Source organism: Bolinopsis microptera, chromosome 5 (assembly GCF_026151205.1).
Source record: "Bolinopsis microptera isolate Bmic1 chromosome 5, MBARI_Bmic_1.0, whole genome shotgun sequence".
Classification (NCBI taxonomy): Eukaryota; Metazoa; Ctenophora; class Tentaculata; order Lobata; family Bolinopsidae; genus Bolinopsis; species Bolinopsis microptera.
Genome location: NC_087076.1, coordinates 17,641,892 through 17,668,153, shown reverse-complemented (window position 1 = coordinate 17,668,153; position 26,262 = coordinate 17,641,892). Strand labels below are relative to the sequence as shown.

The 26,262-nt window shown below is 40.0% G+C and overlaps 5 protein-coding genes across 7 annotated transcripts in view; all 5 read right to left on the bottom strand.

The window, feature by feature from the left end:
* The window catches only part of LOC134815298 (inositol polyphosphate 5-phosphatase OCRL-like), a 114,681-nt gene that overhangs the window by 19,985 nt on the left and 68,434 nt on the right, over nucleotides 1–26,262 (bottom strand). The gene's annotated exons all lie outside the window — the stretch shown is intronic.
* Nucleotides 1–26,262, bottom strand: part of LOC134816176 (COMM domain-containing protein 4-like) — a 38,542-nt gene that overhangs the window by 660 nt on the left and 11,620 nt on the right. Inside the window, exons 2-4 of the mRNA XM_063824956.1 lie at nucleotides 2,644–2,755; nucleotides 507–698; nucleotides 264–367 (exon numbers count right to left, since the gene is read on the bottom strand). Coding sequence (XP_063681026.1) covers nucleotides 264–367; nucleotides 507–698; nucleotides 2,644–2,751 — 404 coding nt within the window. The 5' untranslated portion in view covers nucleotides 2,752–2,755. The remainder of the gene's footprint in view (nucleotides 1–263; nucleotides 368–506; nucleotides 699–2,643; nucleotides 2,756–26,262) is intronic.
* Nucleotides 2,883–4,273, bottom strand: LOC134816174 (tRNA (adenine(58)-N(1))-methyltransferase non-catalytic subunit TRM6-like). The gene has a single exon (XM_063824952.1). It carries the CDS (start codon nucleotides 4,265–4,267, stop codon nucleotides 3,020–3,022), a length of 1,248 nt encoding a protein of 415 aa, XP_063681022.1. The 5' UTR covers nucleotides 4,268–4,273; the 3' UTR covers nucleotides 2,883–3,019.
* LOC134814746 (echinoderm microtubule-associated protein-like 6) lies at nucleotides 6,563–16,388 on the bottom strand. Its single transcript, XM_063822942.1, is given in 6 exon segments — nucleotides 6,563–12,112; nucleotides 12,114–12,193; nucleotides 12,370–12,600; nucleotides 14,900–15,274; nucleotides 15,482–15,655; nucleotides 15,778–16,388. Coding segments are annotated over 6 exon segments (5,841 nt in total). The 5' UTR covers nucleotides 16,301–16,388; the 3' UTR covers nucleotides 6,563–7,654.
* On the bottom strand, nucleotides 16,834–19,374 carry LOC134814745 (intraflagellar transport protein 88 homolog). The gene is given in 2 exon segments (XM_063822941.1): nucleotides 16,834–17,349; nucleotides 17,352–19,374. Coding segments are annotated over 2 exon segments (2,436 nt in total). The 5' UTR covers nucleotides 19,363–19,374; the 3' UTR covers nucleotides 16,834–16,924.

Below are 26,262 nucleotides of genomic sequence, written 5' to 3'. Positions count from 1 at the left end.
TATCTCATTATAGACTAAACGGAATTTATATCAGTACTCAGTACGTGTATAACTACAGTAATACTAGTCACACAAGGGAGTATACATGATATAATAATACATTCTCCTCCTATATAATGGTAGCACTAAGAGCTAGGTGAAAATTACACGCTTCACAAAACTAAGTTCATACAAAATGTCAGGCGCATTGTGTCTGTTGAAAGTACTAGAGTTTTATTAATATGATATCTGCAAAGAAAAAGTAAAGTTGTTAATTAATTTACCACTCAACACTGGGAGCTGGATAGCGTAGACTAGTTCTCCTCAGAGCTTCCCGCGCTTTTTGTGCATGGTCTGTGTAGGCTTTGGTTAAAGAACCGGCGTGTTCCTGCGGTTAGTGTTATCGATCATTTTATAATTATTGGACTGCAAAAAAATCAAAGTGATTTAAGATTTTTTAGCCATCTATGACTTATTTCAAAATTAAGGTCAGAGGGTAAACCTAAAAACCAGCTAAAACTGCCAACCTTAGGAAACCCAAGTTGTTGAAGTTCACTGTCAAGTGAAGAAGACTCGACATCAATCCTCAGAGCACTGTGAATTATAAAGGTTAGACTGGCCACCAGACCCTTAACATCGGACAGTGTGAACATCTTGTTATCTATCAGCTTTGTAAATACTTCGTACTTCACTGTCTCTTCTTCTATGTGGTTCAATATCTGGAAGATGTGTTGAAGTAAAGTACGGGTATATGACCCCCAGAATATAGGTGGCCCCCAAAATATAGGTCATGTTAGTGGATACAGTTCTAACCAAGATAAGCGATACTAATGGGATCTGTTACTGCTAGGTTGGAGTAAAGCATGTAACTAATGTTTCTGGATAAGAATTTTGGACCTACATGAGGTGTTTTGGTATATTTGGTCATGACAGCGAAAGATTTAAACGATGTTGTCATTTTCTAGAGGGGTAAATATAATGGCGAAAAATGGTCATGAAAAAAATCTGTCCAACACATGCCATTAAGACTACTGGTATGAGTATGAGTATTATTTTAAGCTATCTTTTCATCGAGACATCTGCAAACTGACAATTTGGAAAAAAGTTATGGCCACCACAATTTTACGGGCCCCCAGAATATAGGTCTATACGACCCCCAGAATATAGGTTGGTCAAAAACCCTGAACATGCCCAAAACCATGCTTTGGGATGCTCTACTTGTAGCTACTAGTCTCCTGAACACACATATTAAGTTTTATCAAAATTTGATAAAAATTGGCCGAGTTATGGGATAAAAACCATATGCCCATATTTGGGCATACGCACCAAATTTGATCGATTTTGGTCCATAAATTGGTCAAATATCAATATTTTTGAATAAAACTAACTTTATATGGAAGGTAAGCCTACACTACACATTCTCTATGATTATCAGCTCAATATCTACCTAACTGTGGATTCTGTGTTCAAATAATCGCAAAAAATGAACAAAATCGCCCATATCTCAGTTCGCGATATTTGCAATACTGACTTCGCTCAAAACAATAGAACTCAATAGGGTTTCAATATTTTCACATGAAATTTTCAGAATCAACGTAGAATTGTCTCATGACCTTAAGTTTTGGGACAGAATTTTGAGTTAGGCCTTTTAAAAAATTTGGCAGCCAAAAATGTCTGATTTACAGTCATTGAGGTGCACATTGTATTGATACAGATAAAAACAGCCCCCCTCAATCATATCTAGGGACACTCCTTCAATCTTATTTGAGTATTTAGTTAAGATCCCTACTAAATGAGTGCATGAAAGCTTTTTAACTAGTAAAATTAAAGATTTTACTCATTACGGGTATATAAGTATATGGCCCCCAGAATATATAGGTTGTTTTTTTTTAAATAGCGACCAAGATTCTGCATTTTCTCTGTCACCCTGAGCATTGAGGAATGTGGGGTAGTGATGAGAAACAGTTAAAGAACATATGCAGAAGAGATGGCATCATCAAAATGTTATGAAGATGGAGTATTTGAGGACGATTTTTGCATACCTATATTCTGGGGGCCTTAGTTTTTGTTTTTTTGCTATTAAGTATACTCTAAACCATTTCAATTTAGTATCTGGAGCCATTGGCATCATTAATACAGTCTCAGCAACATATTCTGACTGCATATAACTGTCTGTGACAATTTTAGAAAAACTTAGGAACAGATGTTTGGACCTATATTCTGGGGGCCCTGTTAAAAAATGGTATTTTTACAGGTGAAAAAAAAGTACACTTAAAAACCTAATAATTATTTTCAACTACCCAAGAAAAATTTAAAGGGTTATTATGTACATATTTACACCCCTAAACATGCTTAGAAGTAGTTTTAACACCTGTTTCTAAGTGCTCAAAAAGCGACCTATATTTTGGGGGTCATATACCCGTATCTGATAATAATAATACAATGATTAAAATGATACAAATTACAATGATTAAAGTAGTGAATGTTTTAATATTTAACTAACTAGTGTGTTTAATATGATTAAAACAGGTGCTTTTAGGGAAAAACTGAGATTTTAATGTTGATCATAGTATTAGTATTTCAACCAACCAAAGCTCAGACTTTCCGGTAATACAACTAAAATTATCATTACAATAAAAAACCTGACGTCATACACGTGCTAACCTGAATGCAAATAAGTTTGAGTTTGATAGAGGAGAGTTTTGATATTGTAGATATTTCCGCAAGCACCCAATCAGGGCAGTCCTCCCCTCCACGAAACCTGAACCTCATCTCTAGTGAAATCTAGTTTGAATTTGAGATATTGCACGGAAATGTAGGCACCTTTAGACCAATTATCAACAAAATTAAATCGGAAGAAGTTGTCGAAGGGAATGATAAGATATAGTCAATAATTTGATAAGATTAAAACAATACTTCGTTTCAACTCATAGCTGCACTGAACTGTTGGATAAGTTAGAATAGAGATCATGAAATACGTGATATTCCCATAAAAAGGTAAAATAAATTAAAATACTCTAAAAGTAAAAATGTAAGAACTTTATGTCATAGCTTCAGCTGGTTTAGGCGCTTCTTTGAGTTCAGGAAGAATAGGTGAATCACTACCATGCTCATAAATTCCCTCACGTATTTTAGTGCAAGACAAAATGAATCCACCACCTGTCTGCATCCTCATAGCAGGATGAGTCCTTCCTGGTAACACCTGGATCTCCCTGAACCACTGATCAACAACAGATAATTCTGAGCAGCCTTTGTTGTTCACAAAGTTGGCACACTCCACGACAACAGATAGGTATTCACTGTGAATAACCAAGTTCCCAGAGAATCTTAACGAGTCCCACAACAATTCAAGTACTGGGAAAGGGTCATAGAAGGCTGAGATGACAAGACTGTCAAAATTTCCCGTTTTAAGCTGCTCGTAGACTGTGACATAATCTTCGAAATTGACAGGTTTAGCATCTCTTTTCCGTTTCCCAAGTTCTTGAGACTGGTCAGTAGATTCATCATTTGCTAAATCACTACCATCACAGTTGCCTTCTTCAACATTGGGTCTTAATTTAGCCAAAAATTTAATAGGATAATATTTCAAGGCTGTTTCCATATGCTGCTTACTAAAATCAAGCCACTTGCAATACATCGTGTGAGGCAATTTTTGCTCAAAAATCTGCACCACAGTTCCGTTGTCCCCCACTCTTTGTGACACAGCACTCGTCAATAGGTCATCTTTACATTCCACCACTATGGCTTTTGAAGCTGACCAAACATTGGCATTGTTCATGATTTTAGCCAAAATATCAGGTCTTAGCTTGCTTATATTAGATGATGAAAACAAGCGAATAGAAGGTTTCTTGACTATGATATTGGGCTGATATTTACCTATCTTCTTTTTAAGCCATTTAGCTTTGGAGAACTCAGTTTTAACATTAAATGAAGTACTGTTTTCAACTAAATTCCTCACAATCTCGTCACCAGTAATTCCCTTAGCTTTCATTGCCTCAATATCATTCTGAGATAAATTCTGGGTTGCACTGTCATCCTTAATGAACTCATTAGTTTTACCACAATGCTCTGAAGGTTCATTCAATGATGAAGGGGCTTCCTCAACTTTTACCAGCTGATGTTTGACCACTTGGTATTTCTGTCCAAAGCGTTGCCCAACCAGAGAGTCAGCCTGAAAAGAAAGTGGCTTTACATAGACATCCGTGTTGCGGGGGAGCCGCACACATTTCTGTTCTCCTGTTTTAGAATTTAGGAACACAACATGAGATCCACTGCTGATAATTGACATCCTGAAAATTTTGATGTTAAAATTCCATGAACTGCTACTATGAAACTAAGTCTAAATGCATACAATCATTGGTGAGGAAAAATTAGGTGGGAAATTACAAGTACTGTAACAATTGAAAGATTAGAATTTAAAACAAGAAGAAAGGAAAACACAATTCAAGTTGTTTTACTCACTAACGAAATGGATTTTAAAATTATGTCTTCATACTGCGCAAGATCACGATACCTACATAGTACCTATATAATGCAAATGGTGCAGATTTCAGACACAATTTCTTGATATTGGCCTCACTACAGCAGACTTCACCCCTATTATATATATATAATGTGACCTACTAGCTAGAATACAGTATTATGAAGTTGTGAATTTTCAGAACTGTCCGATATAAAGATGACAATGCGCATTAGAATTAGAATTATCTAAAACTGCGCCGATTAACCATCACAATTCCAGACAGAACCCCTTTTCACATTACTACTCATATAATGGTATTCACCAAAATATGTCTGGTAATTCTTAATTATATGAGTGGTTTTTCATAAATAAATATTAAAAGTACATTATTTTCAGAAAGTACATTATTTTTGTAAGCGCCGAAAACTCGAATAGAAAAATCGTGCAAAATTGTCCTAGTCGTCTACAATACGAGCGTGCTAAATCAATCTACAGTCAATCTTCGAGATTTTTCTGAAAAGGCCCCTGACAGTTGAAATCTACCTGATTCGATGTATTTTCGAATGCTGATTTCCGAATCACCCCACATGACATCGGCGAAAAACTGTCTCGATCACGTGTTATGACCATGTGAGGGAGCTGGGGTTAAGGTTTCACCATATGCTTCAGTTTTGGATTGGGTTAGGATTAGGGTTGGGATCAGATTATATAGGGTTATGATTTCGAATAGTCATTCAGAGCCACCTAGAGGACGTGTTTAATAAGTCACGTGACAGTCGAGTGTAGAGTGATTAATCATCATCCTATACATGCTACAATACGCGAAGTCGTCTACAATATGGGAAAATTGAGGAATTGGACGACTTAAAATGATCGAGCGTGCTAAATCACTCTACAGTTTTTTTAAATAAAATATTCAAACAATATACACATAATATATCACTCTACAGTCGATTTTCGAGATTGTTCTAAAAGGGCCCCCGACAGTTGAAACCAACTTCAATCGACGTATTTTCGGATGCTGATGCCGAATCACTCCCCATGACATAGGGTTAAAATGTTCTTCTGACGAGATATTGGCGAAAAACTATCTCGATCACGTGATATGACCGTATAAGGAAGTTAGTGTAATTTCTCGTTAGGGCTAGGGTGTCAGCATATGGTTTTGTTAAGGATTGGGATCAGATTAGAAGGTCATTCAGGACCAGCTAGAGAAAGGGTTGAAAAAGTCACGTGACAGTCGAGTACAGTGTAGGGTGATTAATCATCATCCTAAAATGATACAGTAATCTGTTCCCTTGATTTACATAAAAATTATACCAATCGAATCCACTTCACTCAAGAAACACCACTGTCGTCTACTTTTCGCACGGTGTAGCTGAATTAAATTAAACAGAAGCGCTCGATTCGTACCGATCTGATATAATTAATATCGAGTGCAACATAACACGGTTGTGATGCGCGGCGGGATGATCGGCTGCATTTATTAATTATGCGAAACTTGACAAAAATATTAGTTCCTCGTTAGTAATTGAATATTAATTAAATGCATACCGATAGATTAAATATTTTTGGTCTATGTAGATCACGAATGAATATTTTACGTCAGTATATCACTGATCACGCCACACACCATAGCATAAGATTGAAAACAGTTTTCAATCTTGATAGTCATCAATTGAATTGCTTGTTTTGAATTCTTCTCAGCTCATTGTTTGGAATTTAAACATTCAAAATAAAATAAAACTGTCGCATCACATCATATTTGGAAATTTCTCATTTCACTTTGCGTCATTTTATGGCGCGCGTTGCATTCAGGATCACGCGCGCAGCGCAGATCAATTTAAATCATAATATTTTGGTTGCACTAGTTGACGAAAGTGTGTGCTTCTGAACAAATTATGCATTCGGCGTTCGCGTGTTCCATCATATCGGAATAGTATGCTAATTTTGACATTCGGCATAGCAACGGAGATAGCAACAGACAATTACGAAGCAGTAGTATGACAGGTGTGGGACTTCTGATGGCATTTCTGAATACAATTTACGACGATTCAATCCTGTGAATAATTTTACCAACTATCGATGAGGCAATGACTAGTAAAACAATCATTTAGCTATATCGTTTGAAAAATAGTTTCTAATACAATAACGTCAGCAAATAAGACATGATAATAAATCATTCAAACATTGTAAATAATACTTTGTTATGTCACACCATGCATTAACATAATAATTACACGGTGCTTGGTTAAAATAATGTGAAAAGTCATCAACAAGAGCGACGAACGTTGGATCTGGTTTAAAACTTACATTAAGACTAAACATTTCGTTACAATATGATATAATACAAAATATATTATCCACTGCAATTATGATATTTCGTATCGAGAAAATATTTCATGTGTAGACCACGTTAGTAATACGTTACATTGTGAAAATTGATATCTAGTGCATCACAATAGGCATGAAATTGTCAATACTTGAGTTAAAGAATCCTAAACCCTGTATAATCCGCTGATATCATAAAACAACTTCAGAAAAATAGCCTTTAAAGTAAACGAGCCTTTAAAGTAAATGCACTGCACTGCGATTCCATGTAGCCATGGTTACTGAATTGATACGCTGTGAAGTGTAACTAAAGGTGGCAAGACACATGGCCACCCACCACTAAGCCACTTATATTTATATTATATAATTTGTAGTGCTCTTCTGAAACAGGTGGGAAATACCGTTTCTCCGCATTCAATTGTAGGCATCTTGCTAAGTAGGAATCAGTCCACTCTAGATGGACAAGTCGAAAGCAAGCTTTGCACGAATTTGTGGAAAAGTCAAAGTTTTTTAACTAGATTTATCGGAGCCCTGATTGTCAGGAATCCTAAGTATGTGCTTTACATTAACAGTGAATATATTTCTGACTGATCATAAGTATGGTTGTTTCGTCAGAAACTGCTAGAAACATACATAGCTATCACTATACATCACTATACATTGTGTGAAATTTATGATAATGATACAAAATTAATAATTTAAAATTAACACGGCAGAGATGTGCAAACGCCAAACCCCCGAAGTTTGATAAGGTATTACTATTAACGGGAGTTGGTCTAAATAAATCATAATTAAATCTGATCCAGTTAAATTATCCAGTTAAATCCAGTAAACCATAAATTCTAAAATAACGAACCTAGAAAGCTAGAAGTAGGATAATATTCACATATCAGTCTCCCAAACAAAGACACAGCTATCCTCTCCACCGATAGACACTAAATATTTGTCATTGTATGTAAACCTAACTCCTGTCACGTGTGCAGAATGCCCAAAATACTTCTTATGTTTTGCATATTTTACTCGACTGGGATACTCAAACAACTTAACAGTCCCAAAATCGTCTCCCGTAGCTACAATGTTTGACCCGTTGGCAACAGATGCTGAGTTGACGTCGAATTTTGAGGAGACCTGTGGCCAGATCCCCACCAGAGACTCACCTAACACACTGGTTGAGGAATGTAGGAGTAGATCCGAGGGAGGAGAATCACTTTTGTAGCCTTCAGGTGACTTTATGTAAACAATCTCGTAAGTAGAAAGAGAGACCGCTAGAAGCTGACTGTCAGCTGACCAGTCCATCTGGATAACTGAGCCAGATAAGTTTTTACAGACAGTTATTCTGGTGTATGTGGAACTAACAGGCGTGACACTGTACAGAGCCACAGTAGCATCGTCACTGCCCACCGCCAGAACTTTACCTTTAGGACTGAACCTCACCACCTGCACTTGCTTAGAGCTATCTCTTATGGAGTGTACTTGTTGTAAATTGGGAGACAGTACCAGAACTGACCCATCTAAACACCCAACCGCCAGCTGACTGCCGTTGGGATGGAAGTCAGCACATAGAGCAGCTGACTTTATCGTCACCCCGCCCTCCATGACGGAGGAAGCTAAATCCCACAGTTTGACGGAGCGGTCACTGCTGGCGGTAGCGGCGATCTGTTTGGTGGGATGAACTGCTAGTCCCCACACTTCCCCACTGCCGTGGCTCTGCACTATCACTGACACGTGACCAGACCGCTCGTTTACAGTTAGCACCTCTCCCTTGCTCGTCCCTATTGCAATGCAACCACGTGTCCGGGACAGAGATTTCACAACACCATTTGGTGCTGCTGAGTCTATAGGGAACGTCTTGGAGCGCTTCATGGCCTGGTCCCATAGCTTCACAACACATTTCCCTGTCTTTTCTTTGCCACCCGACACGATCAAACCATCTTTTATTGTGGTGAAAAGTGAGAAGACAGGGCCAGTGTGACAACTAGCAATGACACGTGCGAGTGTTGAATCCTGCCACACGAACACGCTCCCAGTAATAGTACCAGTGTACGTGATCCCTGCAGTACTAAACGCAACAGATAACATGGTCTGCATCTTCACTCCTAAACTCTCTGAGATCTTCACTTTTCTGGAGACGATGTCAGTGCCGGCTAGACTCCAGAAGTTAACATGTTTCTGACCTACTGATACAAGCTGAGTGTCGCTGTCAGGACGAAACTCGCAGTGTAGAACACGAAGGGCAGTGTTCTGTACTGTAGCGAGACGAGTTCCATCTACCCAGTGCCATATAGCCATGGAATGCAGCTCATCCAGCCCAGCAGATACCAGGAGCTTGCCACTGGAGCTGAAGTTCACAGTGCACACACCACCACTGTGAAATCCCTGCAATATGGAGACAGTCTGCAGAGTGTCAGCGTTCCAGACAAGGACCTGTGCTTTTGTGCCCAGCTGTCCGGTTGCCACAATGTTCTTGTATTTTGGGTGTTTGTTGACACTCAGACAGAGGACATCGTCTGTGTGTTCCGTGTAAAAGCGCTGCTCCGAACTCTCCAAGTCAGTGACGATACCTAACCCAGCTGCATGGTACACAATCTCCGTCTCTTTCTCCAGGAAGTGTATGTTGTGCCGCGCATCGTACCCCCGGTACCCAAACACGTGCTTTAGTTTCAGAGAGTTAACATCATGAGTGGACTTTCTACGAGCCACATTACAATCACTCGTCTGTTGACGAACAATCTTAGTTTCAGCTGTGTAGGTGGTGTTCTTCAAATCAGGGCGGACACCATCACCCACCACCCTGATAGGGTTGGAGTATGTCTTCAGATTGTAGTTAATAGAACACTCGAACTCCACATCAGAGTCGTAACCATCCTCCTCTACCTCACTCTCTGACTCGTCACTCTCCCCGTTACTCGCTGTTAAACCCCGGTGTGACCACAACATCACTGATGTGTCTCCACCACCTGTTGTCACAAGGAAGTTGTCACTCTTGGTCCACCGAACGTTGGTCACGTGTGCGCTGTGTCCCGCATACTTCTTACACTTAGCGTTCTTCTGGAGGGCAGGGAAATCAAAGAGTTTGACAAATCCGAAGTCGTCCCCAGTGGCGATAATGTTACCGTTGTGAGAAACATGAGCAGCGTTAACATCAGTCACATCACTCGGACTGGGCCAGATACCAGTGCACTGGGGAGACAACACACTCGTCCATGTTCCCCAATCCTGAGAACCAATGTCCGAGGTTTTCAGAGGAATGCGGGCTCCTTTAGGAATTTCGTAAAATAGCACCTCTTTTGCTCCAGAGTTAGTCATCAGCAGACTCCCCGACCTATCCCAGTCCACGTGGGTGATGTAACTGGAGGCTCCTTTGCAAACACAAACTCGTTTAAAGTCAGGTACTGAGTAAATGTCTACAAAGTTGTCGTTAGAAGCCACTGCTAAGAACTTGTCTTGGTTTGGAGAAAATGCTAAGTCAGATATGTTTTCTTTTCTGTGTTTAAACGACGCTACCAGAGTGTAGTCTTCTGTTTTCATGATCTCAACAGAGCCTGTTTTGTAGCCAACGGCAAGGAGATCTCCTGAATTTGAGAAACAAACAGACCGGGCCTCTACCGTCAGGGATTTGTTCAAAACTAGTAACTTCTCAGCTGCATCCCATACTTTGAGTGTCTTATCATCGCTGACAGTAGCAAAGACTTGTTCAGTTGGATGGGGCCCTAGACCCCACACCTCTCCCTCCGCATGACCACCGACCAACAGTTCCACGTGACCACTCTTTTCAATCTCGAATATATTCCCTTTTCTTGTGCCCACGATTATTTTACCTTGCCCGAGTGCTATACCCCGAACTGCTTGCACGGGGTTCATCATTAGCATTGGATTCTCAGTTTTAAAAGTTGCTAGCGAATATTGTTTGAGAAGAGCTTCAAAAGTATCGTCCCATAAACATACAGTTCCATCTTTGCCACCGGTGACATAGCCTCTGTCCAGAGCACAAATAGCATGGATTGCGCCTTTGTGGGCCTCTACAGTTGATTTTAATCTCGGACCATCCCAAATGTAAACCAAACCATTTTCACCGCCACTGAAAGTTAGGTCTCCTGTCTTTGAAAAGGAACAACATAGCATTGTGCATGCTTTACCAGATTTTCCGAATATCCCCCGCTTTGATGTCAAACTTGCTCCTTTCATAGTCCAGAAACTAATATGCCTCACTCCTACAGATACCAAGCTCTCATTCGAGCCAGTTTTCCATTTCAGGGAGAATATTCTAGCCTTGTTTCCTCGAACAGAAGATAACTTCTCACCTTTTCTCCAACCCCAGATAACAATAGTGTGGTTGTCGTCCAGTCCGACTGAAGCAAGAAGTTTTCCGTCTGAACTGAAATCTACCGAGCACACCCCCCTTTGGTGCTGTCCCTTCAGGATGGATATCGTGGTAGTTTTAGTAATATCCCAAACATGTATTGCGGGATCTCGACCAACTTGGCCGGTGGCAGCATAATCTTTCATGGGGTGAAGAGCAAGACAGAGGATGTCATCAGTGTGTTTATTGTAAAACCTCTGAGTGTGGTTCTCACTGTCATACAGGATCCCAAGTGCAGCCACGTGGTACACAATCTCCTTCTGGGCAGTGAAGTGAATGTTGTTCCTGGCATCGTATCCTCGGTATCCAAACACGAAATCCAGGAGGAGACCCCCATCAGGAGCAGGAGGTCTGGTCACTGCTCCTGGTCCTTTCTTCCTTCCTCTAGCTTTGATAGTATCTTCCTTGTATCTTGGTCTATCATACGATATCTGAGTTTCCTCCTCTAGGTCAGAGTCCAGTTCAGCATCGGAAGTATCAGATTCTTCATCACAAGAGTCCACAGTTTGGGAGTGTCCTTTAGGGACCTCCATTCCCTGGTAGACCTTCCATTGGAACACAGCGTGATCCTCACCCCCTATACTGATCGCTATTTTCTTAGAGTGGTTAAAACGAACGTTGGTCACGTGAGCGGAGTGTCCGATGTAGCGTTTAGCTTTACTACCCGGGGCATCACAAGGGAAATCAAACAACTTGACATTCCCATAGTCATCACCAGTTACAGCTAGCTTAGCAGTCTGATCCACGTCAATAGCGTTAACATCGTTCACATCCTTCATGAACTTAGGGTAGATCCCCTGAACCTGGGCGCCCATAACCCGGGTATAGGTACTGGCTTTAGAGTCCCCCGAGACCTGTCCAACTTCAGCTGAAGATGAGATGGAGAATATCTTAGTCTGGTTGGTGCCAGCGTTTGTAAAGAGGTATTCTCCGTCATCAGACCAGTCCATGTGGGAGATGAAGTCGGTGTGACCTCGGAATATGAGGGGTTTTGCAAAACCTGTAGAGGTGCTGAACACTAGGCACTAGACCATCGTTGTAACCTGCAGCTATGTAGTCACCTGAACAAGTTTGGGATCAATTACTAAGGTCAAGTTATTAATGTGCTGTGTATAAAATAATTTAATTTAAGCATTCAAAACCTTAATATTTTATCTCCGTTTTCTACAGTCTGGATAGTTTTAAATAGGGATTCGGCACGAAAAGAAGAAAATAACCGTAAGCTACAATTTCAAACCTTTCGGGGAAAATTTGATTTCGTGTATAGCCTCCCCAGTTCCGATCAACTCAGCTATCTTCTTCATTGCCGGAAACTCTAGAAGTACAAGATCACCGTTCTTTAGCCCTGTAGCTAGCTCTTGACCGTTTGGTGAGAAAGCGAGGGCACGCACAGAGTCTGACATGGTAGATAAGGAGGTTGTAAAGTGCTTGGTGGCATCCCAAACCCTTATAGTACAGTCATCACTCCCTGAAGTAGAACAGCAGTTCAATAATATGATTACTTAGTTGTTGATTTTAATCAGAGGATATAATAATTGTTTAACAAAATCTCTTCGTCTCGGTTCGCCAACTTTTACAATTGCATCCAAAAATAAATTGATTAATTAATCATTGATTTTAATCAGAGAATATATTAATTATTCAACAAAGTCTCTTCGTCTCGGCTCGCCAACTCTTATAGTTGCATCAAAAAAGGTTTTCGGTGCTTTTTCTGTAGTTATATTCATTTCGTTTGACTGCTATCTAGGTAAACTATAGGTAAAAATATAATATTAATCATAAGCTAAAATGTATTAATCTTTGTATTCTAAATGGGGAAAAGAATAAACATTGTCAGTCAGTCGAGAAAATTGTCAGTCAGGCTATATGGCAGCTTTGTAGATGTTGTGACAATGCTAGTAGTGGTCCCAGGCTTGCGACTATACTATATTGACTATATTCTGGTGCTATAGCCTATATATTGAACTGGGCAGGTATAAGATTGGCCAGGTGTTTGGCTTAAATTGCTGGCCCTAAAAATTATATATTTTAACTAGATCAGTAAATAACCTCCCTTTAATAACCTCCCTTCCATTCACTAAGACGCATATGGCTCACCTTTTTAAATATAACAGCAGGTGCAAAATATGCTTCATACAGTGAATAAACGATCACGTGAACTAGCAGCAGCTTTATTCCAATAGTAATTAGTGGAGGCTATAACCATTATTGCAAGTAATTTATACTGGCCATATCTTTCAGTTTAATACCTCTGGAAGATATTTCTCAGTAGACGTTGACTGTACGCAGCTTAAAGTGACCTGATTCGTTCACTGTTTTGCCCAACCATCTCGATAACAATGATCACCACTTTGCTAGTACTGCAAGGGAGGAACTCAACACCCATCCCTCACCACACCCCAGGATGTAGACTTAATACAAGGCACGTCTACAGAGTGTGCGACTGTGTGCTGGCTACATCCTTCTGTGCTTGCCTTATAGTTGGACTCCCGGGAAACTTCCTAGCCCTGACACACTTCCTTCAGTCAAAGAAACGGAATCTGTCAACTCTGCTGTATATTGTGGCTTGTTCCATCGACCTTATCAGCAGCGTTATTCACCTTCCCGTTGCTATGAGTTTATTCAACGGTCGACAAGCTGGTGTAATGGAGAGTGGTGTGTTCTGTTCTGTTTGGTACTTTATCTTGCTATCAGTTCAACTGATGTCCATGTATGTTGTAATGTTGCTGTCAGTTTCCAGAGCTATTGTTATATTCTCACCATTTTACAGAATCAACAAAAAAGCTGCGCTAATGTCGATCCCAGTTTATTTCATTTATCAAGCTGTTTGGATCGGTCTCTCGTATTTGGTATCTTACAATTCCTACGTCATATCGGTGGGATTCTGCCAAAGAGTATTCAGTAAAAAAGGACTTGTCAAGACTTTGTATCATGTAAACTATAATATATCAACTGGATTTCCTCCAATTCTCGTACTTTTATCATTTTTGGCGTCAGTAACAAAGCTTCAGAAAAACACCGACAACTCATCCATTGGAAGTGAAAATGTTTCCAGTAGAAACAACAGAAACGCCTCCTGGGCTATCATGTACTTTGCAGCCGTCTACCTGGTGTGCAACTCCTTCACTTTCGTCAATACTGTCCTGTACACGCTAACAGATGTTTTGAATAACGATTATCCGGGACAAATTTACTCGAGCACTTTCATGTTCTTTTACAGCTGGCCGTTAAGTGAGATTTTGTGTACCGTTCTAAATGCTACCCTCAACCCGCTCCTTTACTTTTGGAGGATGAGGGAGGTGAGATTGAGGGTGAAATCTTGGGGGAGACAGATTCTTCAAATCAGGAACTGATCTTACACTACAACTGCTCTCTTATCTTATCTTCTCTTTAACGTGTCCAAATATTCCAGGAATGTTCTATGGCTATTATATGGAAAATATTAATGTGGCTCTTACCATGTGTTGTTCAGCCGAATAAATTTGTATAACTATTATATTATAATATATTCTAATTTATTTCTTTAGTTTAGTTATTATTACCTGGCCACTCGAACTCAGTATGCAACTTATATTGCAATACCACTGTTTCCATTAGTTGTATATCAAAATAGTATGATCAATATAATTTTACATGCACCTAAATTGTAACGCTTGATTTTCATGTATAACAATTATTTGAATTTCCAAATAAAATATTTAACTTTATGCACCCGCTACAACAAATAAATTGGCAGATATTCGAAGAATAAATTTTGGAAAGCTTACCAGTAACAAAGAAGTCCTTCTTGGGATGAGTAGCTAGGGCCCACATAGCACCTTCACTATGTCCACTAACCAGAATCCTAGGTCTACTTCTGTCCTTCACATCTACATCTATAATACAGCTTGTCTTGGTTCCCACTACAATGTGATCTTTATACCACACTATCGATCTCAAACACAAGTTTTCAGCCCCGAGGTTGGTGATTGACAGGTCGATTGTGGTGATGAGAGTCAGGTTGGAGCTCCATAGTTTTATGGTACCGTCCTTGCCGGCACTGGCGATACCCTCCGCTGAGCGGTGCATGGAGAAGACAGCTCCGGTGTGAGCATTCGAGATTATAGCTGTTAGTTGTCCGCCGCTCCAATGGTATATGTCTCCTGTAAAATGTGATTTTTACATAAGAACGGGTTACATTTAACACGGTGTATACTTTTAAGATTCAGATCATCACATCCTAAACTATTGCCAGGTATTGCTACTGTACTGGTACACTATACTATTCATAACTGGTTTTTCATCCCATCACCTATAAAGGAATGCTGCTAACCTACAAAATAACAATCCCACTTTTAAAGCCTCCCCACCTGAAAGTGTTCCTGAGAAACAGTTTTCCTCCTCCCCGAACACCACACACATCTGACTCTGAATCTCTCCCGTCTTGTTTATCATCTTCCCTTTCCGTATCTGTAATGCGTTCCCGCAGTGTTTCCAGAAGTTTATGTGTTTAACACCACACGTGACCACTGCACTGTCGTCATCTGAAATTAGAATAGATTTTAGCTTACTTCTCTGCACTACTAGCAGTATTTATTTATAACAAGAACTTGATAAACCAATTCAATTTCATAACTAATTGATTAAATCTAAATCTGAATCTAACCTGGCTTGAATTTGATATCGAAAACTCTATCAGTCTCCATCGAATGCTTAGCCAATATCTTCCCTCTCCTCCAATCGTATATACAGAATGTGCTGGTAGCAGCTAGATCGATACTCCCCAGCAAGTTACCAGAAGAGCTGAAGGCCATAGCAGTGATCCCAGCTGAATGGTTACCGGACAACACCGACTCAATTACCAGGGTCTCAGAATCCCAGATGTATATTACTGGAGAACTTCCTATCTCGCCCGTAGCTACTATCTTCATATCCGGGTGTGTAGTAAGGGATATGATATCGTCTGTGTGCTCGATGAAGTGGCGCTGTTGCTTCTTTGTAGGGTCGTAGACTACAGCAGCTGCTGCTACGAAGTAGACTATCTCTCCAGAAGCAAGGTATTGGACATTTTGTCGGCACTGGTGTCCCCGGTATCCGTAGATCCAGTCGAGACGCAATCGTGCCTGGGGCACTGACATGCCGCCTATGAAACACGCAATTAAAACATGATTGTTATTAAGAATTACCATTAATCTGTCGATATCTTTTTAATGTATGTTTCTTTTAATAGTCACGTATATAATGTGAAACTATTTTTCTGCGATCCAAGTGAATTTCATCGATTTTATTTCTGTCACTTCAAATTAAGTAGGTTATTTAATCAGAAAATAATTTGATAGTTGATAAATCCAGTAAATCGAACATTTATGTACATTTCATATTTATAGATCAACAAGAACAAAGTTATACACAACACAATCAAATCTAGGTTTGCGCAGCAAAATTCGTTTATCTACAATAATCATAATAACACATTTTGATACCATAATATGCATGAAAAACAATATTATGAACATTAAATACGGCTGGTTTTAAGTATTAATGAAAGTCCCTGCCTGCTTTATTTTGTATATAAACTGTGTATCAGAAACACAAGCATACATCCAGAGAAAATGTAAAAAGTATTATATACATGATATGTGGACATTTTTTTTGGAATTGAAACAAAGACATTGGCATGTCAATTACATCGCAGCAAGGCACTGTATTCACTTCAGAATAACTCAGAGAAAACGTTTAAAGATCTAAACCACATATTATATTCAAATATAACAGTTCCGCTCGTGATATAGTTCAAAACACAATGTCTAAAATTACTCAGGAAGCAAATCATCACCCAGCTCCTCATCTCCAAAGTCATCATCCTCCACAACTCTGCTCCTTGCGGCAGTTCGAGGTCGTGGTGGAAGATCTCCTATCGGATCAGAGTAAGTCGCGTCAACAGGTTTCTTGCGCCCACTATTTGTGTCTCTGATTGCAATCTCCTGATCCTGCTTTCTCCCTGAGTTCTGGCGTCCTGACGGTTGTCTCTGTCCCGAATTCGACCTCTCACTCCCCCCACTTCCACGGTTACGACCACTTTTTCGACCTGAATTTTCCCTCCGCTGTTCTCGAAGCTCCTTTGATTTCTCTGCTTTCTTTAGCTTGTTTGAATATTCCTGAAGTTCTTTGAGTCCTAGATCCGTGCAGATCCTTACCAAAAACTTGAGACATTCGACATTATCTGGGAATCTCATGTGATCTTCTTGTAGGTAGCAAGGGACTGCTGATAATTACCGCTTCTTCTGTAACAACTAGCTATCATCAACTGCCACTTTACTTCTTGAGGTTCGATTAGTGAGGCTCTTTCGAAGTATTGGATCGCTTTCTCATGGAACTGCCCATCAATGTAAAAAGCACCAAGCCAAGAGATTGTTGAGATATCAGAAGGAAAGTATTTATGAGATTCCAGGAAGTACTGGAAGGCTTGAGATCGATCGCTATCTTGGTCGTATATCGCTCCAATCTGTGAAAGAATACCAGGGTCTGTGGGAACAATTGTTATGAGATGCATGAACCAATCAACAGACTGCTGGATATCTTGTTTCATGTCATACAGGGCCGCTATCTGATATATTACCTCAGGACAGTTGTTCAGTATTGTGTGTAACTTTTCAAAGCATTCCAGTGCATTGTCAAGATTACCCATCGTTTTGAAGGTTAGCCCTAAGTTATACAGTGCTTCAGCACAACCCGACTCGATGGCAAGAGATTCTTGATAATAATCCCGGGCTTTTTCCAGTTCACCAGCCTTAAAATGAATGTTGCCACGATTTACAAGTGCACACTGATTATATCTATCACTTTCAATTGCTTGGTCAGCATACTTTTCAGCTTCGTTTGATTCACCTTTCAAGAAATACAAGAACGATAGATTGTTGGCAGCAGTAGATGCAATTTTAGAGTTCTTCTTTTCAAATACTTTGAGGGCTTCGACGGCTTTCTGGAAATCCTTTTGCTTGAGAAACATGATGGCCTTGTTGATTTCCAGCTCGCTGGCCAGTTCATTGTGCTGAGATTCTCTTACACAATCCACACACCAGTCAAAACCAAGAGCCTCAGTACTTTCAATAACAGGAGCAATAAGTTTTGCTGCTTGAATTATTGATTTTTCAGCTAACCTTTTCTTATTTCTTTCGATTTTTCTAAGCTCGTCATCTTTAATTGCTTCAAGTACTAATGACGAATGAGGGTCATCTCCATACTGCAAATACCGATCGTCATCTTCAATTCCTTCAATTGGCACTGTTAGTAGCCTGTGAAAAGCTTTCTTCATCTTGTCCTGATCACCAATAGCATAGTAGCAGAGAGTCAAATTGAAAGCAGTTCTAAAGTCAGGCTTCGTTTTCATGATGTGTTCAAATGACACAATGGCATCTGAATATTGTGGTGGGCTCATTTTGATGAAAGTGACTCCAATGTTTTTTAGTATCTTGATCCTCATGTGGGTGTGTGTTTCAGGAATTTGGTCCAGAGCTCGGCGATACATTCTGATTGCTTCTACATGCTTTCCCTGCTTGAGCAAAATGTTCCCAAGATTAACTCTAAAACGACCAGCATTACTGAAAGCTTTGTTTTTTATGATAGCCATGTATGCTGTTTGGGCTTCTTGGTACATTTCACATGCCTCAAAAACATTACCTGAATTGAAATAAACAGAGTAAGTTAAGTCCAAGTATGTTTGTTCAGAAAATCCTTGCAGATCACGATGTCGCTGTAATATTTTCTCCTTGGTTACAGCCTTGTTGGCCTTTTCAAGGGCTACTTTATGTTGCCTGTTTTCCAGAGAAAAAGAACTCTCATCAATCAAATCCATTATTTCTTTCTCCATCTTCTTGATAGCTGCCTCTGGAGTTTCTTCCAACTTGGCTTCAGCAGCAGATCCGCGGAAGTCAACAGCTCCTGGTTTGCGATTAGCTGCTCCAGTAGAAAATCCTGCAGCAGTAATGGCTGTGATTGGCCTTCCACCAGCGCCTTCCCCTCCTGCTGTTGCAGTCCCCCTTCTTGACCCTAACACTCCTCTAATAGCTGTGGGTGGCGGTTTACTAGCAGTTTTTGTGCCAAATCCAGCACCTCCACGAGATTGAGGAACGACCAATGGCCCTCTTCTTTGACCATAACTTGTTGTGACAGCTTCTTGAAAGACGTCTTCATTTTGTAACACTGACAAGTCTTTGACTTCATCAAAGCCGGAGTAAATGTCTTGGTCCATGATAGCTGAAAATATTTGGTTAGTTCTGTGTAGTTTTGAAGTCAACGATTAATAGAAATTATGACAATTTTACCAAGCAATCACACAGAAGTCAAACTGTGTTATTCTAGGGCAATTTGTAGATCAATTTCTTGCAGCAACTGACAATGATTTGAACTTATTTAATGAACAGAATGGAACTTCCCAATAATTGTTTATTTTCAAATCAATTCTTAATTTTCAAAACTTGCCAATTAAAATTACTTAAAATTACCAAACATGTTTCAGTCCAGTAGATTTAAATCAGTAAGTACAAGGAGATGAGTTCGTTCAAAAAGCTGCAACATACTTTAGAAATCAAAGATCTAGATGTTTACTGTTTGATCACAATGTACATTTTCTTGTCTCAGGAAATGGCTCCAGTAGCCTTAATCACAGCAAATGGTTATTTTGCAATTCAATAGATAAAACCCGATAGATTATATGATGAGTCACTTTTCCACAACATTCTGCTGTCTAAGAAAACTTAAATAATGCAAGGACCATCATCATGTGATATGAAAAACTCTCCAGTCACCCCACATTTGACTCGACAAAAGGTTACAAATTCATTCAGTTTCTTGTAAGACGTATTGAGATTTAGACCACTTGAGACTTCTGTTCAAAGCCCTCTGTGCTGTCGCAGCAATTAAGAAATACTTTTTCAATAAGGGATGCTCTGACAAGTTGTTCATGAGAAACCAAAAAGTCGATAATTTCATAATTCAATTTTATGATATCTACCAACATGAACAGTTATGTAAAACAATGAGTTATTTTATAAAAATGTGTAATTGGATGAATAAGCACTTTAAGAAAGAGCTGTACAAACGCTAATGGGAAACAATCGTGAATGACCTGTCTTAATTTCTCAAAGAAAGCTACAAACTAGTGCTCCTTTAAAAATAGCATCCATAAAAGAGCATCCATCTGGCTGTACTGTCCACATTCCCCTTCAAAGCTTTCTGGTCCCCATTGGACAGATCGATCACAGATGTAAGCGACAGAAGCATTACCCTTAACTACATGGTCGCCTTCCATCCATGCACAGTGCAGTGCGATAGAAATCATGGAACCACTTGTGGTTAAGCTCTGAAAAAAAGTTCTGAATGTATTAAAAAACTTTCCCCAGTTAGTTTTGTATTATTATTATCGAACTTTAAAACAAACCCAAAGTAGTTAAAGAAAACATCCTAAATGTCTGATAAGTCTACGCAGAAGAACATTACTAAGTATCTAAACTATCAGGGCACCAATACTGAAAACACTATTTATTGAAAATTATACAATTGGCGCCAAAGATTTCTGTTCAGGGCAGTCAGTCGTAGCTCTGTTAAATCGGTCAAACTATTCATCACAATATTTCTTTTATCCAAATCGTTCAATATACATTTTAAAATATTCATTTGATGTCTCCCCAATCTGCCTTTCATATTACTCATGCTCTCAACGGCAAAACTCAACGCAAGTTGGGGCGGTGAGTTACAATCGCTATAGAATAAAACAAATAAATATTATCAGACTATACATGCTGCATGAGTAACTGGTGGATAAGCCTTCGGTAAAAACGGACCCGGAAAAGTCAATGCAGCACTCGGGTCTTTGGTATTGTCGTCGGTATATTGTGCATTATCTACGTTCTGCTTTCATAGTTTAAACAATAGTGAGTTCTAAATGTACAGCTTTAAATTGACTAAGTATGAATGAATGAAATACCTAACAATCTGCACTCCTATTAAACAATTTTTAAAAAGCATCACTCGTAGTGATGTATGATTTCTAGAAACTTTAAATTAAATTTGGCGCTTACAGGTCCTCATGATCATGTGATCGCCGCATGAGGTTCTGCAAATGCGCGGGGTACCTTCAAGCTTAAATTATTCACCTTACTGAGGCAGTAAACCAACGCACGGCTTTATTTTTATGATATGTTATGTTTTCATTGTTATTAATAAATGTGTGAAAACTGGCCACGGGCCTAAATATTACATATCAATCAATTACAATTCATTGATATTACCAATATTAAAAACTATCGAAAATATTCAAGAAAGTATTCTCTAGCCAAAGGGCTCAATATTTAAATCTAAATCTTCAATATTGTCTTGTTATTAATAAATACAAAAATTTAGATTTGTTTTCCTAAAAAATTTGTTTCTCTAATTTTATCCCAACCCTAACCCTAACATGCACAATCCCTAGCAAAATAGCATATTATTTATTATTTGCTACCAACGTCAGCCTTGACTTACCATTTATTGTAATTGGTACAGCATATATCAAAATTAAAACACTGTTTTCGATCTGACGGGTGATGGGCTCTCTCTGATGGGACATATAGTTCTAGGGGGTACCCGGGGTACGAGTTAACGAATAGTGTTCGTGTCCTTCCACAATCCCCTCTCATTGTGTTTTTGACGGAGGAGGAGCCTAGTTCATCCGTCTGCATCGCTTAATCGAGTTAAAAATTTAGCCAATAACAAACTAAATTACATGTTATACTGATATCAGATGTAGAGTTTATAACATACAAATTCTAAATTTTTGACGGCTGACGATGGTAAGTCGCTACGTTTAACTCGGGACTTTTATAGTCTTAAGTCTTGGAGCTCAAAATGTCTCGTGCTGTGGGCCGTATAAACGGCGCACACCACCGCCCCGCCTTACTGCTTACACTACTTCATGGTTGCGGGGCGGAGCCGGTGCCGTTTGTCTCGGCCTCGAGTGGCGAGTGCTTGCCCATCGAATACACGATTGAAACACTAATTATTTACTGGCATTCTACAGTTTCCAAAACGAAGTACGAAGGTATATTAACTTTGAGCTTTGTTTTGGCGACTGCTTCATCGGTGGGCGAGTAGGTATTTGTTGTTTAGCAGTGTTGAATATTGGAGCAATTATATAATGTATATCTCCATCATAATATAGGCTAGTGTAAACATATATAATCAATAATACAAACAAATAGTATTATATTATTGGCAACTCGCTAGATTATAAATGTTATTTAAACACATATGTTTACGTCAATTATTACTAAAATTAATATTCTTTTTGCTTTAATATAATTACATGTCACATAATTGATTAGTTGAATGAAACGTGTGCTACAAATGTCTACGCCTCACGCAGAACTGCGTACCGCTTAGTACTTCATGCTTGAGCGGTACTGCTGTTCACAGAGGCGCGCATATAATAGCACTCAATTTAATCACAAATAACGAGCGCGCGGTTTTTGGAATTTCTCCATTATTATTTTTCGATCTATTAATTAGATCGCAGTGCTCACGGCCTGTACTGCGAGAACGACAGAAATATGTTTTAAATTATTTTGCTTCTGAAATTTTGGCTCTAGTAATTAAAAAAATGCGACATGTAATTGTAAGATAACAATTAAATAGATCCTGTGCGCGGCGCCTACAGCTGACCTACGAATTTCTGAACAATTGAAAATTGTGGCTGTGTGCGCGGCGTACTGTATATGTGTTTGAAATTGAAATTTTAATTTATTTGTGAATATAACATTATGTATTGATTGTTTTGTGGTAAATAAAAATTTTTTCTTTCCTAAAAAAAATTTTCTTTCCTGTGGCTGTCTGCGCGGCGGGCTGTGTATTGTATATATAGCTGAATTCAAATTTAGATTTATTTGTAAATGTATAATAATATTAAATATGTATTGATTGTTTTGTGGTAAATAAAAATTTTGTTTTTTACTATGCTGAAACCCTAACTCTTGCAGCGGCGCAGCGCGATGCACTACTGAGCCTTAATATAACGGGTGATACTCGTAAAATATTTGTTCCAAATATTGGACCGTCGACTTGTAGCGCGATGCGTTACTGTGCAGCGCCGCGCACTCAATGAGGCTTCTGATCACAGCCTTCAATGAGGCTTCTCTGGTTAGATCGGCGAGATGCGCTACTGTGCCGCGCCGAGCTGCCATGAATTGACATCGTCGATTACCCCGTCGACGAGTCCAATTCCAAATTCGGCGCGCGTCCTGGTAGGTTCAAGCTTATAAACCTATATAATACTGAGCCACGGACCGCACCACGCATAAAATAACTATTCTCGCAACCACACTTCGGTAGATCGGCGAAATGCACCACTGGGCCTTACTGGGCCGAGCTACGAATGATTGACATCGTGAATCAAGGGCAAACAAATTATTTTACTTGTATTTTAAAACCACTTTTCTCTTTTGTATTGAAATATTTATCAAAACTTGAAAAAATGATTTGTCAACTCTATTACACAAGTTATAAACAATTGAGTTGTTTTTAAAAGTATAAAAACAATTCTAAAAAGATAACCTTTCATTTTCAAATTAATTTTTCAGAATGCTGCGCACTCCGAAACATTATTTTAGAATCGAGCGCTACTAAATATTGTTAGACACCCCGGTATAGTATGCATAGTCGTTCAACTGTTTCACCTTACAAGCTATGATGTTTTGTACTATGCTATCACCTCCGAACGACTCAGCTGAATAATTGCGAAATCCGTGATTGATGGTAAATGAAGATGAGCAAAAGGTTTTGTATCTTTTGAAGATACCATTCACTACACCTTCATTTTGGATTACGAGTTGTTTGTCTCTTTAGTTCTTCATCACCCGAATCAATATTGTTTACTTATGACATATCAGGCCCCAGTTTACGTGTACGTAAGAGGATCACAACACGATCGAAGATCTACTGGTAGGGCACCTCCTCAATTACCAATGAAATTATCGATGTAACAAAACACTTCTACCGATTAAGTCCTAATACCACCCAGTGGCTGGAATATGCAACCGGTCGGAAATTATAATTTATCACAACCTGATGTGAGTCTAGCCTCTACAGCATCTTTCACTGCCCTTTGTTCTCGCCTTTTATCATCACTTACGGCCAGGTGGCTGAGTGGTTAGAATGTCCGTCTCTTAAGCAGAAAGTTCAAATCACATTATCGCTTAGTCTAAGAATTTCAATCAATCTATTTTAAAATCTCCTTTGTCAACCCACCGGTTAAGTATGTCTCCGTCGATATTGGTGTAAGTGAGCTTTCTATACATTATCAAGTACTTTGGTCTTGTCAACGAACAGGATCTTGATGCAAGAAAACAACAAATTTTCAAGAAAACAACAAATTTTTATTTAAATCAATTATAGCAACAATTTGAAAAACTTTAAAGCTCTTCTATTACCATGGAATATACTACGGTATGGTGACTTGGGCTATTGAGTTGTTAAGTAGATTAAGATTAGTAAACCTGCACTTGCATTGTATATTTTATAAAAACTAGAAATTAGGCTTCACGGTAAAATGGAGAAGCAGGCTGATCTTGGAGAGAGCAGACCGTAAAGTTTACGCACCCACCAGGGCTACCTACCTACCCCAGTTGTTCTTTTTGGTTTATCAGCTTGTATTGTTATATTTATGGACCCCAAGTCACCACACTAAGAAGGAGTATGTAAAAAAAAAAAATAATAATAATAATAATAAATTAAGTTAATATCATCATAGGGGGGGGTGTCACGTCCGTCTATGTCCGCTTGTCTCATAGAATCCAAAAAGGACAGGACATAGGCGGACATAGGCGGACATAGGCGGACATAGACGGACATAGGCGGACATAGGCGGACATAGACGGACATAGGCGGACATAGGCGGACATAGACGGACATAGGCGGACATAGGCGGACATAAATGGACACCTAAATTGCTAAATAAAATGTTCAATTTTTGCTGTTATAGGGGGGATCATGTTTTTTGTCCGTTCGGTACCATATATTTTCAAAACGGACAAAAAATAGAGCGGACAAAAATGAACAAAAACGGACAAAAATGGAAATAACATTTAGATGCTTCCTCCTCCTACTCTTCCTCCTCCTCCCCCTGGGTCTTCCTAATCTTCCTCAGTCCTCTTCCTCCTCCCCTCCTCAGTCCTCCTCCTACTCCTCCTCCTCGTCCTCAGTCCTCCTCATCAGTCCTCAACAGTCCTCCTCCTCCCCAGTCCTCCTCCTCCTCCTGAGTCCTCCTCCTGGGTCCTCCTGGGTCTTCCTCCTCCTCCTGGGTCCTCCTCCTGGGTCCTCCTCCTCCTCTTCATCCTCCTCCTCCTCCTCCTCAGTCCTCAGTCCTCCTCCTCATCCTTCTCTTCAGTCCTCCATCCTCCTCCTCAGTCCTCCCCCAGTCCCCCTCCTCCTCCTCCTATTCAGTCCTCCTACTCCTCCTTCTCAGTCCTCCTCAGTCCTCCTCCTCCTCCTCCTCCTCTTCCCTCTCAGTCATCCTCCTCAGCCATCCTCCTCAGTCCTCCTCCTCAGTCCTCCTCCTCAGTCCTCCTCCTCCTCAGTCCTCCTCCTCCTCAGTCCTCCTCCTCCTGGGTCCTCCTCCTCCTCTTCCTCCTCGGTCCTCAGTCCTCCTCCTCCTGGGTCCTCCTCCTCATCCTTCTCATCAGTCCTCCTCCTCCCCAGTCCTCTCCCAGTCCCCCTCCTTCTCCTCCTCCTATTCAGTCCTCCTCCTCCTCCTCCTCAGTTCTCCTCAGATCTCCTTCTCATTTCTCCTAAGTCCTCCTCCTGAGTCCTCCTCCTGAGTCCTCCTCCTCTTCCTTCTGAGTCCTCCTCCTGAGTCTTCCTCCTCCTCCCTCTCAGTCATCCTCCTCAGTCATCCTCCTCAGCCATCCTCCCCAGCCATCCTCCTCAGCCATCCTCCTCAGTACTCCTCAGTCCTCCTCCTTCTCAGTCATCGTCAGTCCCCCTCCTCCTCCTATTCAGTCCTCCTCCTCCTCCTATTCAGTCCTCCTCCTCCTACTCCTCCTTCTCAGTCCTCCTCAGTCCTCCTCCTCCTCCTCCTCCTCTTCCCTCTCAGTCATCCTCCTCAGCCATCCTCTACAGTCCT

Bases quoted from the DNA above. Each gene is read 5' to 3' on its own strand.
- LOC134816174 (XM_063824952.1), bottom strand. From the start codon at position 4,267: ATGTCAATTATCAGCAGTGGATCTCATGTTGTGTTCCTAAATTCTAAA.